Consider the following 20,235-nt stretch of genomic DNA (forward strand, 5'->3'; position numbering starts at 1 on the left):
TGTCATAGTGTCCTGTTAGACTGTAAGATTTATGAGAGTAGAATATTTTATTAAGGGGGCAACTGTGTAGCTCAGTGGATTGAGAGTCAGGCCTAGAGATGGGAGGTCCTAGGTTCAAATCTGGCCTCAGACACTTCCCAGCTGTGTGACCCTGGGCAAGTCACTTGACCCCCATTGCCCACCCTTCCCACTCTTCCACCTATAAACCAATACACAGAAGTTAAGGGTTTAAAAAAATTAAAAAAAAAGAAATCTTTTATTAAGCAAACTTGGTATGTCCCTCTGTTTTTAAGCACAGTGCTCTCCGCATGACACAGATACCTAATAATAGCAATAGATGGCATTTATTAATGCTATGATTGAATCTTAAGGGGAGGCTGGGTGGTTCAGTGGATTGAGAGCCAGGTCCAAAGACAAGAGGTCCTGGGTTCAAAACTGACCTCAGACACTTCCTACCTGTGTGACCCTGGGCAAGTCATTAAACCCCCATTGTCTAGCCCTTATAGCTTTTCTGCCTTGAAACCAACACATGGTATTGAAACCAACACATGGTATTGATTCTAAGATGGAAGGTAATGGGTTATTTTTTTTAAATACTAGGTCTTAAACCTAGTAAGTACTATATACATATACATACACACACACACACACACACACACACACACACACACACACACACACACACATATATATATATATAATCTTTAGTCCTCACAACAATTTTGTAAGGTAGGTACTTTTGTTATTCCCATTTTATAGATGAGGAAACTAAGGCTCAGATAATTCAAATCTTCCTGATTAAAAATTCAGAATTCTATCCACTATGTTGCTTAGTTGCCCTCTAATGAAGCTTAACAATTATTGAATTGTGATATAGTAGTGCTTTCCTTATGATTCCAATATCAGCAATATTTTCATACATCAACCTACATCAAAAAATCCTTAAGTCTCATCCAGACACAGAAGGAATAGAACAGAAAGTAAGGGAAAGTGATAAATGTTGGAGGGGATGTGGCGAAATTGGGACATTAATGCATTGCTGGTGGAGTTGTGAATTGATCCAACCATTCTGGATGGCAATTTGAAACTATGCCCAAAGGGCTTTAAAAGATTGCCTGCCTTTTGACCCAGTCATACCACTGCTGGGTTTACACCCCAAAGAAATAATAGGGGAGAAGACTTGTACAAAAATATTTATAGCCACGCTCTTTGTGGTGGCAAAAAATTGGAAAATGAGGGGATGCCTTTCAATTGGCTGAACAAATTATTGTAGCTGTTGGTGATGGAATATTATTGTGCTCAAAGGAAAAATGAACTGGAGGAATTCCATGTGAACTGAAACAATCTCCAGGATTTGATGCAGAGTGAAAGGAGCAGAGCCAGGAGAACCTTATACATAGAGACGGATACACTGTAGCACAATCCAATGAAATGGACTTCTCTATTAGCAGCAATGCAATGATCCAGGACAATTCTGAGGGAGTTATGAGAAAGAAAACTATCCACATCCAGAGAAAGAACTGTGGGAGCAGAAACACAGAAGAAAAACAGCTGCTTGATCACATGGGTTAATGGGGATGTGATTGGGGATGCAGACGCTAAAAGATCACCCTAATAAAAATATTACTAATATAGAAATAGGTCTTGATCAATGACACATGTAAACTCAGTGGAATTGTGTGTTGGCTATGAGAGGGGATGGGGGGAAGGGAAAGAACATGAATCTTGTAAACATGGAAAAATATTCTAATTTAATTAACTAAATAAAATTTTCCAAAAAAATTTTACAAAACATTAATAGGCAGGGAGAGCTAGGTGGCACAGTGAATTGAGAGCCAGACCCAGAGATATGAGTTCCTGGGTTCAAATCTGGATTCAGATACTTCCTACTTGTGTGACCCTGGGCAAGTCACTTAACCTCAATTGCTTAACCTCTTCTGCCTTGGAACCAATATACAATATTGATTCTAAGACAAAGGGCAAGGGTTTTAAAAAATAGTAAAAAGAAAGTTAGAAAGAAGGCTATAAGGGGGAGATAATACCTTATGATTTGGATATATAGAATTCGAGATACCTATGGTACACACTGTTGGAAAGGTCCAGTAGGCAGTATGATATGTAGATTACAGCTCATGATTTTTAAAGGGACTTAGCATATCATAATTAACATGCTAATATTAACAAATACTATGATTTATTGGTTTGACAATACCTAATTAGATGCTTCTTTCTATTTTAGGGATATTTTGTGATCAACCCTAATCAGTTTCAGGTAAGAATCTGTACTGCTACTATGGTGTTCTTCCTTCTTGCCCTCTTTATATTGATCTTGCTTGGCTTTTTATAACCCCCAACTAAATGACACATGGTGAGTTTAGGGTAGGAAGAAAAAATCAGTGTTTTGTTTTTTTTTATGAATGGGATCAGGAGGAATTTGGAGACTTTAGCATGCAGTAGAAAATTATCCAATTGATTTGCATGCACCCAGTCTGGTAATGAGGACATAATGGAAGTTTAAAGGGCCCAAATAGCAAACTGAGTTCAATGGAGTGGCAAAGAGAAGGGAGGAAAAATCAGTTCAAAAGGCAAACATAACCTAAGCCCAGGGATTTTTGTGGGGAGGGAGTGGTGATGGCAACTAGATTTGCCTATGGGTTGGCCTCAAAAATCTGAAATGTCCTTAGGCCAGTGGTTCCCAAACTTTTTTGGCTTACTGCCCCCTTTCCAGAAAAAATATTACTTAGCCCTCTGGAAATTAATTTTTTTATTTTAATAGCAATTAATAGGAAAGATAAATGCACCTGTGGCCATCACCGCCTCCCTGGATCGCTGCAGCACCCACTTTGGGAATCACTGCCTTCGACTATAGACTAAAAATGCTGAAACCCCCTCCCCATAGAAAAAGATGCTATACTGTATCTGCTAAATTTAAAAAATAGTGGTTGATCTTCAATTATTTCCTCATTTTAAAGTATCTGAGAATTGAGAGGGAAAACTGTGAACTGGAGAACTTTCATGAGGGAGAAGGTTTGAGTCTATCTTTTACTCATCTCCAAATAGCTACATGTAGTGGTTTTCTACCCAAAAGGAGGAAGACTGCAAGAGGGTCATTCAAACTAAGACACATAGCAATTCCCTTCCATCTATCTCTTTGCTGCTCTCTATTATAAATCTTGATTCTCAAAATGACTTGTCATGTGTCTTTTTAGCCAGTCTAGTGTCTTCTCTCAGCTCAAATTACTCGAGTTTTAAAGAAGTATAGAGAAGATGACTAATTATCTGAACATCTCTTAGTATGGGGTTGTCACTGACTCTTCTTAATCTGGTGTCACAGCTATTGAATCCCTTCTTGATTCTCATCCTCATCCCAACATTTGACTTGTGTATCTACCCACTAATCAAGATGTGCAAAATCAACTTAACGTAAGTCTTTCTTACACTCCTCTCTAGAAGGTACTTCTGACTGTTCCTGCCAAAGTCCATACAGAGTGATATGTTTCATATTGGTAAAATTCTTAAGTGAAAGAAACAACTACAGATTACTTATATTCGGTACATAGTAAATCAAAGGGTTTTTGTTTGTCTTCATTCTATGAATTGGGAAACAAATAGAAAATGCATGAATCCAAATTATGCTGAGTTAGCTAAAGAAGGAAAATCAGGTTTATTCTCCACCTCTACTGCTAGGCTTCATGACTGACCTTAGGCAAAACCAAGAAATAGTAAAAGCATCCTTTCCTCAACTATCTCCATGTTCTCTCTTCTTCTCTCCTTCCTATGAATTTTTTTTCAGAATATGATTTGTGTTATCTAATTATATCTCAACTTACAGACGGAAGGAAATGTATTTATTAAGCACCTACTATGTGCCAGGCAGTATGCTATGCACTTTACAAGTATTATCTCATTTTTAGGCTCACAACAATTGTAAGAGATAGATGCTATTATTATCTCCACTTTATATAGCTGAGGAAACTGAGTTAGAAAGAGATTAAGTAACTTGCCCAAGCTTACACAGTAAGTTTCTGAGCATTAGTTCTTCTGGAAGTTCTTTTCTCTTTTAAAAAAATTTCTTTTTGTTATTATGCAAAACATACTTCCATATTGGTCCTTGTTGTAAGAACACACTCATACAAAACCAAAACTCCAAAATAAAACCATAAATACACTGATGTGAAAGATAGTATACTTTTACCTGGAGGTTATTGTCATTCATTTTTTCCAACTGGAGAAAGAAAGGTTTTCACAAGAGAATTTCTGGCATCCAGAAATGATGAGAGACATGTGACATAACAGAGAGTACTGGACTTGGAATCAATGAGAGGTATGTTCAAATCCTCCTCACTTACTAGTTTTCTCATTTTCAATTTCCTTATCTATAAAACAAGAGGTTGGACTCTGAACTTTAAAGTCTCTTTGAGCTTTAGAACTATTGTTTTATAGAATTTGTAGGGAAAGATAATTTAAGGCAAGGGGAGCTGGGCATGTATAAAATGAGAGTACTTCCTGATTACCCATATATGAAGCACTGTCTTTGAGTATGATAAACTCTTGCTTCATTCTCCAATTCATCGAGCTTCTTTGTCATGTGAAGATCTTTTATTTCTGGGAACCAAAGATTCTGGGTATCCCCCAAACAACAGATTTATGTCCTTGACCAAGTGACTGCATTTCTCTACACTTTCTCATCATAATATTAGGGGTAAGGAGTAAATGATCATCCCTGAGAGCACAAATGTTCTTTCTCATTCCCCAAGAGTTCCACGTGTACATATAGAGCAAACCCTTGCAGAATTCTCCTAACACAAAATCATAGAACAAAGACAGTTTTATTATATTTACTTTATGCCTTTTTAGTAAGATCTTGAACATAGAAGTTCCTGCATGCATAATAATAATAGCTAACATTTATATAGCTCTTTAAAGTTTGCAAAGTGTTTTACCTAGGTCATCTCATGATCACAGCATACCATCAACTAAACAACCCATTTTTCTGTTTAGTGGGGGAGAGGTGGAGGAGAGGATTCATACGGAGCAATTCCCTCGTATTTGGTTAGCCTATGAGCAAGAGCAAACTAAAGGAAACTCTTGGACTAAAGATACTATCTCAAGCAGCTTCAGTTGTGGGTTCTAGATGTGTTAAAGGGAAAAAATTCAAGGGTAACTTCCATTGGTATATGTCTTTATCAAGTCTCTTAGCAGTTTCTTTCTTCAAACTGAATTTTTTCAGGAGCAATTTCCCCAAGAACTGAATTTTTTGCCAGGTATTTCCCTCTCATCAACCAGAAATAACCAGTTATTCAGCAGATATTTTGAAAGTCTTTTCTTCTCCAATTCTTCCTGTATTTAAGAGGACTGCCCAATTTAAGGACAAGTTCATGAAAGAAGCCAAGAATGCGTTGATGGGGCTTTACAAACTCTAACCTATGTTATATTTATTAATTTTATTATCACTAATAATGTGACACGATATGGTATGATAGTAAATAAAAGAATATAACATTGTATAACATAGTTGGGGAGGAAGGAAAAAGAATGGGGTGTCTGGACCTCTGAGTTTTATCTCTATGGACAACTCTCCAGTATTGGCAGGTGGGAGCTGCCTCCGGCACTGACAGTAACTTTACATATTCACTCAGTTACTGTGTATCAGGGGCAAGAATGAAATCTAGACATTTCCGATTCCAAGTCTTACCCTCTTCCAATGGACCAAGCTACATCTCAGTAGAACACCAAACAGCAACAACCATTCCAGAAACAATAACAATAATGCATGCACCTCAGAAGAAACATAAGTAACTGGGAGGAAGAAGGGTAGTATGGAAAAACATCTTGGTTCAGAGAGGCAGGCAGAGCTCCTCTCTGTGTAAGCATACATGCACACATATGTATATACATACATCCAGATGCCCACATTCAACACATTTGTCTTAGAGCAGTTGAAAAGCCTATGTATTTTAAGAGGTGATGGAAGCCATTTGAAATAAATTGGTGTTCAGATCAATTAAAATAATTATGTTATTATTTAGTCATTTTGATCTATGGTAATTTTGATTTAATAGAGTGGGATCTTTTAAAAAAGTCAGATTGCAGCACCCTGATTCATTCAACAGTAGTTAGGACGTTGCCCATTAGAACCATAGGAGGCAGATACAATGACATCTAATGCTTCTACTTTTAAAAGCACGAGGCCAGAGAAATATGGGTGAATATTGTTTGGTTAATGCAAAGGATCCATTTTTCTTAAAATGGCCTATGCAAAGACCTGTGCCATATTCAGTGTAATTGTCTTTTCTTGGGTCTTTTGTCCCATGGATTCTTTTCTCCATCCCTCTGCAGACCCATTACTACGATGGTTATTGGAATGCTACTGACAGCCTTGGCATTTGTTGCTGCAGCCATTCTACAGTTTAATGTGGATGTGAGTACAGACAGTCAGAGTGTCCAAAACCCCAAAGGTTACTGGTATTAAAAGGGTGTCACGGTTCAGTTAGTAGGTGGCTCAGTGGATAGAGGGCCAGGCCTGGAAATATGGGAGGTCTTGAGTTCAAATCTAACTTCAGGTAACTTCCTAGCTTCATGACCCTAGGCAGGTCATTTAACCCCCACTTCCTAGCCCTTACCACTTTTCTGCCTTGCAAACAATACATAATATTGATCCAAAGGTGGAAAGTAAGGATTTTTAAAAAGAAAAGTTAGGAAAAAGGGAGGAGGAAAAAGTGGAATGGCAGACAAAAATCTTGATAGAGATTAGAAAAGCTGTAGTGGTAGGGTGAGATGTGTGTATTGACAATATGAAGAAGTTAGTCTAGAGTCCTAGAGTACAAGGACAAACACACAGCAAGATCATGATAGAAAGAGCATCATGGGATCAAAATAACTGGATTAAAATCAACTCCGTTACTCAATATTTTGTGACTTTGAGCAAGACACTTCAGTTAAGACAGCTCAGAAAGTGGGCTTCAGTTTTCTTATATATTAAATGAAAATGTTAGACTCATTTATCACTAGGATTCCTTTGAGCTTGGAGTCCTGTGCCTTATGAACCTTTAAGGAACAATTTCTTGCATTTCTAAAGTATTTGAAGAGTTGGGAAAAGTTCCATTCCCAATTCACTGAGCTAGGCAGTGACAATATCATCATTCAATAGCTCCCTAGGTGATGCTAACAACACATCAAACTTAGGACACTTCTGTAAATCTGGAGTAAGGAGGCATTAGGCATCTAGGGAAAGGGTAGACAAAGTCCTCTGAATAGCTTCAGAGGGCATCTTGCAAGTATAACGTTATGGAAGGTATTATTAGGACTGCACTAAAGTTGGAGCAGGAAATGTCATAAGGGAGAGAGGATTGTGCTACTTGTGATACAGTGTTAAAGCCATATAAAAGAACACTTCAAGTGGAATGGTAGCATGTATATGCAAGAATGGGGCAAGGCAGGGGCAGCTGGGTGGCTCAATGAATTAGTCAGACCCAGAGACGGGAGGTCCTGGATTCAAATGTGACCTCAGACACTTCCTAGGAGATGGGAGAAGGTAGAATCGAGTGCTCAAGTAGTGGAGTTAGCTTGGGCAAGCAGGAGAAGGATTACCTCTTTAGCACAGGTGTTTGTTCAATTAATGCACCCACTCTATGTAAAGAAAGAAAAACCAGGAAACTGTACCTTCCAGCCTAAACCATTATTCCTTCGGGGGTGGGGTCAGATGGGTCAGATTCATTATTGCATTGGAATAGGTACCTCCCAGTGAGGAAACTCCACCAAAGCAGACCAGCACCTTCTCTACAATTTATGGTCTTAGAGCACTACATAATGTACTGAGAAATCAAATGACTTGCCACAGAGACACACAACCAAGGTGTTTCAGAGGTGAGATTTGAACCTCATTCTTCCTGACTCTGAAGCCAGTTTTCTTCTGCCCCTCCCTCCCCAGTCAAATTTATTCCTGGCTCTGGGATTAGAACTTAAAATGATCAATCTTATGAGTTACACTTACTTCATGGAACATTCCCAAAATATTTCAGAACTTTGGCTAATGCCAATAAATGGTTGCTAATGGATCACTATGACAATCATTCAAAATGCATCTACAAACTATTTTTAGCTCCAGGCAGACCAAATAAGCATACTATTAGGTGTTAGGTCTTCTAATTTTGTTGAGGAATCAAGAGTGAAATGTCAAGAATTCTTTTGCCCAGATAAATGTTCAAAAATGAAACATAAAAAGTGTTTGAATAACTCAGTTGCTTTTGAAAGGCGCAAAAAAAAATAGTATTAGAAAAAATAGTATTTGGAAGAAAATTGGCTTAGAATTTAGAATCTTTGAAGACCTAAGAAATTATCTACTACACACCCCTTATTTACAGTTGAGGATCAGGGTCTAAGAAAAGGGAGTTTTTGAAAACCACATGTCCTAGTAATGGAGGCTTTGGAGTATCACAAAAGACCTTGGATCTAGAATCAAACAGAACAAAGGAACTTCATGAGACTCTCTAGAAAAGACTAATTTCTTACTCTGCTATGTGTGCTTCTGATTATAAAGTGACATTTTATGAATAAAATGAAAGGATCTTAGAACAGTGCAGAGCATCTTAAAATACAACTCCCCCTTGCTCTTGTAGGAAGCAGTTACAGTCTGTCCAAATCAAGATAAAATCATATGGAATCATACATCTTTAGAACCACCAGGGACTTAAAAGATAGCAGTGAATTGATTTAATTCCTTATATATTTGAGAAATGAGACCTTGATCAGAAAAATTCGTGATTAAAAATCTATTCCAGTTTATTGTTTCCCTTCTAATCTTGTTTGCATTGGTCTTGTTTGTACAAAAGCTTTTTAATTTAATATAATCAAATTTATTCTAGTTATATCTTGTAATGTTCTCTATTGGAAAAATCTGACAGGTAAATTATTCCATGTATCCCTAATTTACTTATAATATCACTCTTTAAGTTTAAATCATATACCCATTCTGACCTTATCTTGGTACAGGGTGTGAGATATTGATCTAAACCAAATTCATGCCATACTGTTTTCCAATTTTTCCCAGCAGTTTTTGTCAAATAGTGAGTTCTTATCCCAAAAGCTGGGATCTTTGGGTTTATCAGACACTAGATTGATGAGGTCATTTACCCCAAGTCTATTCCATTGACTACTCTTTTATTTCTTAGCCAGTACCAGATTGTTTTGATGATTACTGATTTATAAGAACACTTTTTTCATTAGTTCTTTTGATCTTCTCTATCTTTTGTTTTTTCCAGATGAATTTTCTTATTACTTTTTCTAGTTCTATAAAATAGTTTTTGGTAGTTTGATATGACACTGAATAAGTAACTTCATTTAGGCAGGATGGTCATTTTTATTATATTAGTTCAGCCTACCCATGAGCAATTAATGTTTTTCCAATTTTTAGATTTAACTTTATTTGTGTGAAAAGTGTTTTGTTAATTGTGTTCATATAATTGCTGCATTTGTCTTGGCAAATAGAGTCCCAAGTGTTTCACACACAAAAAAAGGTTCTTAGAAACTTTTTTCACTATTATTTTTGTTCTCTAAATTTAAACCTTCTATTGAAACAACCCTATCTTTTTCACTCAAAACCATGCCTTGGGGGCAGCTGGGTAGCTCAGTGGAGTGAGAGTCAGGCCTAGAGACAAGAGGTCCTAGGTTCAAACCCGGCCTCAGCCACTTCCCAGCTGTGTGACCCTGGGCAAGTCACTTGACCCCCATTGCCCACCCTTACCAATCTTCCACCTATGAGACAATACACCGAAGTACAAGGGTTTAAAAAAACAAAACAAAACCATGCCTTATCCATTCTATGCTTATGGTATAGATTACTTCTCTGCTCTGATTTCTAAATGTGTTGCAACAATTAAGGAATCTATGTTTGTGGAGAAAACTAAGATCATAATTGGTTTTGTTTTTGAAGAAGAGAATTAATAAACGATGAAGCCAACAGCCATTAAAATAAGAGAACCAAGCTGCACAGAAAATCTTACCATTTTATAATCTTAGTTTAGAAATAGAGTAGGACATAACATATGAGGAATCTGTTTGGAATTTAAAAAAATGTTTATCTTCTATTCCAAAATATCTCCCTTCTCTCATCCCCTCCTCTACCAACTAAGAAGGCAATAAAATACTCATTATAAACAATGTGCTTGGAAATTAGAATTGTACTTGAAAATGAACTTCATTGAGGTATAGAGTGGTTGTGAGGGCACAGGAAGGGTCTGCCCTCCTGAGCACATGTCCATGATAGTTTCAAGTAATTTCATTACGACTACCTGGTTCCAAATGAGAATAATATTGGGAACCACTGAAATTATTTTCTAGTCAGTAAAAAGCTTAGGCATATTGCCTTGGAGAATGGGTGCCCAATCCCTTAATGACATTGTCGAAAGGCTAGATTGAAGAATGAAGAACTGGTACCTAACTACCTCAGAGAAAAGTTTGCGAAAATTGGGTGATCAAAGAAATCTAGACCACAAGTATGAAAAAATAGGACATGCACTCTTGGCTAAAAGCACAAAGACAAAGGCCTACAGGGTGTAAATGCTACATTTCGAGGTAATGAAGCTAAAATCTGGTGATAATTTTGAAAGGGCAGAGCCCTGGCTCCAGAAACCCATTGTCAGAGCAGTCTTATGAGGGGAATTTACTGAGGGAACTTGGCAACTTAGCTAAATGTTCTAGCTAGTCCTGGCTAGAACAGAAATTGCTTTCCCAAGTAGAACCCTGTGAAGAGAGCTCAGAGCTATGAACACTGAAACAATACTTGGAAAATAGAGGAAACAGGTGCAAAAGAGAGTGCGGAAACCTTGATCTAGATTTTCTAAAACCTAAATATGAGACTTCCAGCAGCAGAGAGGAACTGGCACTACAGACATTAGTGACATTCTGGGGAGGGAAGATGCTAAGAAGTAAATACCTAAGGCAGTCCCAGAATCAGGTTCAACAGGGTGCAAAAGGTCTCTCTGTATCAAATGATCTCTCCTAAATTGCCAGCTGATAACTGACAAGTGATCATTACCAATTTTTTTAAACCCTTACCTTCTGTCATCAAATCAATACTGTGTATTGGTTCCAAGGCAGAAGAGTGATAAGGGCTAGGCAATGGGGGTCAAGTGACTTGCCCAGGATCACACAGCTAGAATGTGTCTGAGGCCAGATTTGAACCCAGGACCTCCCATCTCTGCACCTGGCTCTCAATCCACTGAGCCACCTAGCTGCCCCTTACATACTTATTTTTAAAGAGAAAACCTCACATTACTTGTTTTGCATCCCTTACATAAGGGTCAAGTTCAGCAAAAGTCAATTTCTTTAGATGCCTCCTTCATACAACCTTACTAGCCTTTCTCAGTCACACCATCTTCCTGTGTATATAAATGTGGACCTGTATTAGTAGAACTGTTCTTGTGCTTTAAAATATGAGTCCACACAGATTGTGGGAGGCTGAATGGTCCCAGCAGAGGTCCAGAACAAGGCAAACAAACTCCTTAAGGAAATGTGGATAAGGAGAGAACGTGGAAAAGTAAGATATGAATCTAAGAAATCTAGTGGAGAAAGAATCAGTATTATCTGGTGCTAATTTGGATGGGAGAGTGTTGGGGAATAGAGGAAGGAGGGTCAAAGGAAAGGGAAAACTGAAAAATTATTCAGAGGTTGTTAGCCATGGGGTTAGGGCTCCTTGGATGGGCAGATTGGAGGGGTCAGGGCTGAGCTTTGAGTTGTCAAAACAGTACCATAAATGTCTTCTCCTGGCTCTGACACAAGGCTCCTGTCCTTAGAGAATGGCTCCAGCCGAACCAGCTGAGAGAGAGAGCTTCCTACAGATCGTAAATCTCGCAAAATCAGATGTGAAGATGACATTGCAGAACAATCAGAGTAACACCTTGTTAGCAAATCCCATGAGGTCCTTTCAGGTAAAGGGAGAGGGGAGGGGGAAGATGTGATGTGATGGTGTGGGTTGGGTTGATTTTGTATTAAGTTGCATTGTGTCTTCCCCATCATCATTTTCAGATATCACACTTCAGTCAAATGTCCCAATGCATCTGAACTGACTGGTCTCTCTAGAATAGGGAATCGTAACCTTTTCTTCTTTTTTGTCATTGGTCCCTTTGTCAGCCTGGTTAAGCCTAAGGACCCTTTCTCAGAATAATGTTTTCTAAAGTATTAAATAAAAGACAATATAACTGGCTACAAACGAAACCAGTTATATTGAAATAAAAATGTAGTTTCCCCATCCAAAACAATGGATTTCCTGAAATCTATCCAGGGATTTCTTAGGGATTCATAGACCTCTAGGTAGGAAACTTTGCCCTAGACACTTTTTGAACAATAGGGCAAGTAAGGAGAATTATTAGTATTCTTTCTTTAAATTAGGGAATTAAAACAAAAGCAGAAGAAAGTAAATTTATCCAGGTTAGACTGTGAAACATAACTATAGAGTATTAGAAATGGAGATCACCTAGTACAATCCTCTCATTTTTAAAAAAGCCTTACCTTCTGTCTTAGAATCAATACTAAGTATGAAAGCTTAGGAGGGTCACACAGCCAAAGTTACTGAGGACAGATTTGAACCCAGGACCTCTCTCATCTTTAGTCCTTGCTATCTATCCACTGAGCCACCTAGCTGCCCCTTCTCTCATTTTGTTTTTATTTGAAATTATAGAACTGAAGTAAGGTGAGTTTATGCTACTATAGCTAATGTCATGGGGCTTAAGTCATGTATAAGGTCCAAAATTTGGATGTATTGCCATGACTTATCAATTTTGAAGGCAGGATGACAATATCAGAACCATTAAAAGGCACTTGACATGAATATTTTAGCTACATTTTCTAAGGACCCACAACATCTATGAACCAAAAGAAGCAGTATTACAACAGAGCACTGTGACTGCTGAAGTGAAGCTGTCAGAAATTTCTGCGTCTATTAGCATGGTATAACTCCATAAAGAAGTAGTGTCTTGATTATCAAAAGCATATTAACTAAGAGGAGCAGAGGAAGGGGAAGAGGTATTCCCTTCTTTGTACAACAGGTTGATGATTTGCTGTCAAATAATATCAGAGTAAAGATTGTGATTGATTTTCAGTTCTCATTTTTTTTTTTCATTCCATTTGAGCCTTCATAGCCTCAAATTGTAGCAATTTACTAGAGGATTTTAACTACAATAAAATTTATCCTTTCAAAGGTCTATTTTTCCATTGCCTATTTATTGAAATGCAAAACAAAGTCAAGTATAAATGGAAATGTTGGAGACAGATGTAAAGAGATATTAATTTGAATTTGTCTTTAATTGGAATAAAAAGGGGGATACTTAACCTCAGAAAATACAGGTTTCCTTATTAGTATTTGAATTTGAGAAACTGAATGTAGAACTCATAAAAGAAAAATAAATTTGTGTAATAATAGTAACTAACATTTGTATATTGTTTTAAAGTTTGCAGAGCACTTTATATATGATAATTCTTTTGGTCCTCAACAACAGTCCTGTGAAATAGATGCTGTTATTATCCTTATTTTATAGGTGGAGAAACTGAAGCTGAGGCAGGTTAAGTAATTTGTCCATGGTCACAAAGTTAATAAGTGTCCTAGCCAGGGACTCTTCGAGTTCAGACTCCAGTATATCTAATCCAGACTCTAAAAAGAGCACTCTAACCCCTGCACTACCTGGCTACCTCTATGTTTAGTTTTTAATGAAGGAATGAAAAAGCATTTATTAAACACCTACTATGTGCCAAGTGCTCTACTTAACTTTTGGGATAAGAATTTTAAAAAGATGATCCCTGCTGTCAAGGAGCTCACCCTCTAACAAGGTGAGACAAAACATATAGGAGGGCTCAGATGCAGAGCAGAAGGTCCTAAGGGTGTACTGACAGGACTGATGGCAAACTCCCAAGAATTCTTTGGGACGTCTACTCTGAAAAGTTATGACTGCCCCACCATCAATAGAAAAGAGAGAGTGGAATGGAGATTTTTTTTCAGGGTTTGATGTATTATTTTATTGATTAGCCTTTAAAAAGTGATGGAGAAAATGTCAATAATGCTGATTAAACATAAAAGTATATCATGCAGCTGGTTGTTAAACATATACTATGAATGTACTCTTTTCTGTTACTATTTATACTCTAAGCAAAAATCAGTAAGCAATAAACATTCAGTAAAGCTCATTAAAAACATAGCATTGTGCTAGGATACAATATAGGATGATACAGAATAAGTTTATAGTATTCCCTTGTTTCTTATTAGCTTTACTTCCCTCCCCACCACACCCACCAATAATTAGTGGGACTTTGTATCTAGCAGAGATTGAGCCTTATCATCTGGCCAACCCTATCCACCAGACTCCCTCTTCAAGGTTGCTCTCTACCACCTGCTCAATCCAATATCCCCCTGTGATAAGATTACCATGTGTCAGGGTTCCCCCTCCTCCATAAAGGATAGATAAGGTCTTCCCCTAAAAGACAAGGATTTGGTCACCAGAACTTGAGTGGTTTAAGAGACTAAGGATAAGCTCCATCTTTATTGATGTGGTTTCCAGGTGGCCTATTGATGTTGTCACCTAATGGTATAAAATGGCCCATCTACTTGGTGTCAACATTTTTTAGACATGTTGGAGGATATGGAATGGAGATTTGAGGTTTCCTTTGGTAGAAATAGGGATCAAGGTTAAAAGGGAATATCTCATGAAGTGGCCAAAAGGCGAAGGGGGAATTTGTAGGAATGTTGATGGAGGGCTCTGGGGCAGTTTTATTTTATACCAGTTCTGGATGTAGTTCTGAAATAGCCCTTGTTGGAGGAAGGATTGTTCTGCTTATCATCTATTGGAGATCTAAAGGACTGAAAAGATGGAAAGGAGATTACAAACTGCCTTTGCCATTTGGACCGATCTAAGTACCCTACTCCACATATCTCTGCACTCTTATCTCCCCATCCCTTCATGCTGACATGATTCCCAGAAGGGAATAAAGATGGAAGACCTAATGAGCTCACGGTTGCCTTCTCTACAGCAAACACCAAAATATTCCAAACTCCTTCTGAACACTGAGAGCCAAAGCTTCCAATTTCAGCTACAGTCCCGTAGCTCATCTGTCAGCACTGAGCATGTGGTGGAAGAGAAGAGCCGATACAGTTTGGTCATTCATGGCAATGGAAGCAGAGTCTCCAGCATCTTGGTAAGGGCCACAGAGAAAATGAAATAAAACAATCATAGAGTATAAGGGTGGTTTTGTTGACTTAAGAAATTAGAAAAAAGGGAGAGAAGGGGAAGAAATGAAGGAAAAGGGACTTTGTATTAGCATAAATGTGGAGCACAAGAAAAGTACATATACAAATACAAAAGTACGTGAGTAGATAAATTTGCAAATATGGAATCAAGAATAATGAGGATCACTTGTAATGATAATATTTTTAAGAACCAAAATGTGTGCAAAGTAAATTTTTATTTTTATATCAAGCCTAAAATAAATTTTTCCCTAAGTTATACTTTCTCCTTGAAGTTTCATAAAAAAGGAAATATGACATGACAAGATTTGAGCTGGCAAGGTATTTAATACTAAAGGAGGAACTTACATAACAGTGTGACTCTCTAGGCAAGTCACATAATATCTCTGTGCCTCAGGAAGAAAAGGGGAGCTGGATTTCAAAGCCTCTTGTTGAGCTTTAAAACTGTGGTCCTTTGAAACTTTGCCACCATCTCCATAGTTCCTTCTGGATTGTGTGGGTAATATAAATAAATGTGGATAATGTAAGGGGATTATTTTATATCCTACAGCTTTGTTGAAGTTGTCTCAATTAGTATTTTAGTTGACTCCTAGAAATCTCTAAATAAACCATCATAACCTCTTTAAGGAAAAATTAATCAAATTTCAGGGAGAAAGACAATGAAACTGTATTAGTTGAAGGTTTTACTGTCTTGACAAATCTAATAAAAAGATAAATGAGTAGCACCTAGTTGGTACAGTGATTAAAGCACTGGATTTGGATTCAGGAAGATGTCACTTCAAATCCTGTGTCAGACAATTCTTACCTTTAAGACCCTGGGCAAGTCACTTAACTTCTGTGAACCTTAGATTCCTCATCTATAAAATGAGGATAACAGTGCTTGCCTCCTAGACTTATTGTGAGGATCAAATGAAAAAGCATATATATGCAAAGTGCTCTTCAGAACTTTAAGCACTACATAAATGTTAGCTAATTTTAAAAAGGATAAAACAAAAATTAGGAAATTAAATAAAATTTTAGAAAATTTAGGCACAACAGGTCTCTGGCAATCACAGAATTATTCTCTTTTAGTAATTACCAGCAAAAATAAAACACACATGTTTCTCAAAGGTGTTGTGGCCCTTTTACAAAAACTGACCAAGGGGCAGCTGGGTAGCTCAGTGGAGTGAGAGTCAGGCCTAGAGACAGGAGGTCCTAGGTTCAAACCCGGCCTCAGCCACTTCCCAGCTGTGTGACCCTGGGCAAGTCACTTGATCCCCATTGCCCACCCTTACCAATCTTCCACCTATGAGACAATACACCGAAGTACAAGGGTTTAAAAAAAAAAAAAACTGACCAAAATCTAAGACATGAAAACCACATAGACAAATGCAGCCACATTGAACACAATCTTAATGACTTTTATACACTAAAAGTATGAAAGACAGTAGAATAAGGAAATCAAAATTAAATAAATGCTGATAACATTTTTGGGGTCAAAGGAAAGAGGAAATAAAATATTTCTTTTTTTTTTCAAATAAAAAAATGAAACAACATACCAAAACTTTGAGGATGCAACAATATCATTTTTAGGAGAATTTTTATATATCTTTCCATGTCATCAACAAAAGAGAGAAAGACTAAAATCAATGAACTGTGCATGGAACTAAAAACAAAATGAAAAATGCTAGAAAACCTCAAATTAACTAAAACCCAAACCAAACACAAAATAGAAATTCCAAAAATCAAAGTTGAAATAAACAAAATTGAAAACAGAAAAAAACACTCAAATTTATAAATAAAACTAAAAGTAGCTTGAAATAAAGTAATAAAACATATAAACCATTAGTCTTTTTCTTAAAAAAGAGTAAAACCACATTTCTAATAAGAAATGGAAAAAGAATTGGCAACAAATGAAGGAGGAATAAATGAAAATTATTAGAAACTACTTTTTCTAATTACATGCCATCAAAACTGATAAACAAAATGAATTCATAACCACAAAAATATGTTACCCAGATTTGTAGATCAAGAAATAGAGAAGTAGAGGGGCAGCTGGGTGGCTCAGTGGATTGAGAGTCAGGTCTAGAGACAGGAGGTCCTAGGTTAAAATCTGGCCTCAGGGGGGCAGCTGGGTAGCTCAGTGGATTGAGAGCTAGGCCTAGAGACAGGAGGTCCTGGGTTCAAATCCGGCCTCAGACACTTCCCAGCTGTGTGACCCTGGGCAAGTCACTTGACCCCCATTGCCTACCCTTACCAATCTTCCACCTATAAGTCAATACATAGAAGTAAAGGGTTTAACATTAAAAAAAAAAAAAGTTTATTAAAAAAAATCTGGCCTCAGACACTTCCTAGTTGTGTGACCCTGGGCAAGTCACTTAACCCCCATTGCCTAGCCCTTACCTGGAACCAATATATAGTATTGATTTTAAGGCAGAAGGTAAGGGTTTTTTTTTTTTTTTAAAGAGAGAACTATAAAGACCTAATATTTCGAAAATTGTAAGTCATACAAATAATCAAAAAGATAAATAATCTCAGGTTCAGGTGGATTTAGAAGTGAATGCTATCAAACATTCAAAAAATGTAAGATTAAAATTAATGTCCAATACTCCAATTATTATATTTTATAAAGTTTATTAATAATCAATTGAAGTAAAGGAATAAAAAGGTAATTATGTAACGAAATATAAGGCCACGTGAGCAGATTCTCCTGCCACTCACCTCACACCACCTCCACCAAAAGGGATCACTGGAAGAGAGACCGAAAGGCGGGCTACACAAAATTTGTATCCTGCCTACATCCGCACGTAATATGAGGAGAGTGGGGTGTTGGGAATTGTAGTTCTGGGATTCAGATTCCAATTACACAATTCCCACCCTGTGATTCCCATGTAAAACAAGCATGTAGAAATCTCCCAGATTTACATGCCTAGTTTCCCCATGGACCATGGAATTGGCTTAGCTGAGCTGGTCTGGGAGAGCAAAAAGGGTTTAAGTGGCTACCATACTTGGGATCCACATGGGGGTTTAGGGAAGGCCTTAAAGAGAGAGCAAACTTCTAGGTGTAAGATAAGGCTAAAGTAATAATTAATACCTTCTAATAACAACAAAAAAACTGAGCTGAAATTATTAACTTCCTCCAACACTCCAGGATTCTGGTCTGCAAGATGGTAGCTTCCTCTAGGAGAAAGGAGTCAGGAGGTTTAGAGGCCAATTGTTGCTAAGAAAAAAACAAAACAAAACAGAAAATACACCTGGTTTACCAGGTCACAGCAAGCAATGCACTCAGAAATGGAAGAGAAAGGGGGATTTATACTTTACCAGCTGCCCAGAAAGCAGCTCACAAGGACTCCCAGCTTGTATTCAAGAGACGCAGTGGCAGCAGCAGCAGCAGCAGCAGCAGCAGTAGCAGGAGTGGTAGCAACACAAGTTCAAGGGAGAATCATGGGGTGGGGTGTGAAAGACCAAAGCAGGAGAGAAACACAGTTTTTCAAAATTTATATACTCCTATAAACAATAAATTTACTCAAAGGCTTTCTTAAAAGAAAATTGAGGATTCTTTTCCCATAATGGTTGCTAAAAATGTATGATTAAAATTAATGTCCAATACTCCAAATACTACATTTTATAAAGTTTATTAATAATCACTTGAAGTAAAAGAATGAAAGGGTAATTATCTCACATAATATAAGGCCACTAACAAAATATAAGGCCACATGAGCAGATTCTCCTGCCACTCACTTCACACCACCTCCACCAAAGGGGATAACTGGAAGAGAGACCGAGAAGTGGGCTACACAAAATTTATATCCTGCCTACCTCAGCACATAATGTGAGAAGGAGAATGAGGTGCTGGGAATTGTAGTTCTGGGGTTCAGATTCCAATTACACAGAACAATCTAGTATTCTATAAAGTATTTGTAAAAAAAGAAAGTGAACCCCTGAAATGTCTTCCATTAGACAAATACAGTTCTAATATCTTAATCAGGGATAGATAAGGCAAAGAAGAGGTAGCTAAATGACTCAATGGATACAGTGTTGGGTCTGGAGTCAGGAGGACCTGAATTCATCCAGTTTCAGACATTTGCAAGTTATGTGACCTGGGACAAGTCATTTAACCATTGAAGAAGGAAATGGCAAACGATACTAGTGTCTTTGCCAAGAAAACTCCATGGACAGTATTGGTGTGATGCCATCCATGGGGTTATGAAGAATTGGACATGACTGCATGATTGAGCAACAACAAAAGATAGAGAAAGAGAATCAGACTAATTTCCTTAATGAATATGGAAATAAAAATATTGAACAAAATATTAGCAAATTAAGTATAAAAAAATATTTTAAAAGATTATATACTCTGACCAGCTTGCATTTATATCAGGAAGGCATGGTTGGTTCAGTATTTGGAAAATTATAATGGAAAATATTAATAACAATAAATTTTAAAAATCATATGACTACATCAATAAATTCAGAAAGTGCTTTTGAGAAATACAATATCTCTTTATATTTTTTAAAACCTTAAAAAGTATGAGAATAAAAAAGTATATGTATAAAAAGTATGAGTATAAAAAAGTATATGGAGGGGCAGCTGGGTAGCTCAGTGGATTGAGAGCCAGGCCTAGAGATGAGAGGTCCTAGGTTCAAATCCAGCCTCAGACACTTCCCAGCTGTGTGACCCTGGGCAAGTCACTTGACCCCCATTGCCTACCCTTACCAATCTTCCACCTATAAAATCAATACACAGAAGTTAAGGGTTTAAAATTTAAAAAAAAAAGTATATGGAAGCAGACTGGTAGAAATTAGGTTTAGACCAACATAATAGATAAGACTGATAATTATCATAATCATGATAAGATACAAATGGTTACATAACCTAGATATAAAAGTTCCTATCATGAACAAATTCTAGGAGCAGGGAAGCAGATATCTTTCATAACTGTAGTTAGGGTAAAACTTGTTGGCAAAGCAAAGGATACAGAAGATCAAAGGAGATAAAATGGTCAATTATGATTACATAAAATTGA

General features: G+C 37.2%; 1 protein-coding gene across 1 annotated transcript in view; it reads left to right on the plus strand.

Annotated features, from left to right (window-relative positions):
• The window catches only part of LOC123241547 (solute carrier family 15 member 2-like), a 91,917-nt gene that overhangs the window by 64,673 nt on the left and 7,009 nt on the right, over positions 1–20,235 (plus strand). Inside the window, exons 12-16 of the mRNA XM_044669167.1 lie at positions 2,240–2,272; positions 3,335–3,423; positions 6,340–6,421; positions 11,793–11,927; positions 15,016–15,180. Coding sequence (XP_044525102.1) covers positions 2,240–2,272; positions 3,335–3,423; positions 6,340–6,421; positions 11,793–11,927; positions 15,016–15,180 — 504 coding nt within the window. The remainder of the gene's footprint in view (positions 1–2,239; positions 2,273–3,334; positions 3,424–6,339; positions 6,422–11,792; positions 11,928–15,015; positions 15,181–20,235) is intronic.

Source organism: Gracilinanus agilis, chromosome 3 (assembly GCF_016433145.1).
Source record: "Gracilinanus agilis isolate LMUSP501 chromosome 3, AgileGrace, whole genome shotgun sequence".
In the NCBI taxonomy this organism is placed as follows: domain Eukaryota; kingdom Metazoa; phylum Chordata; class Mammalia; order Didelphimorphia; family Didelphidae; genus Gracilinanus; species Gracilinanus agilis.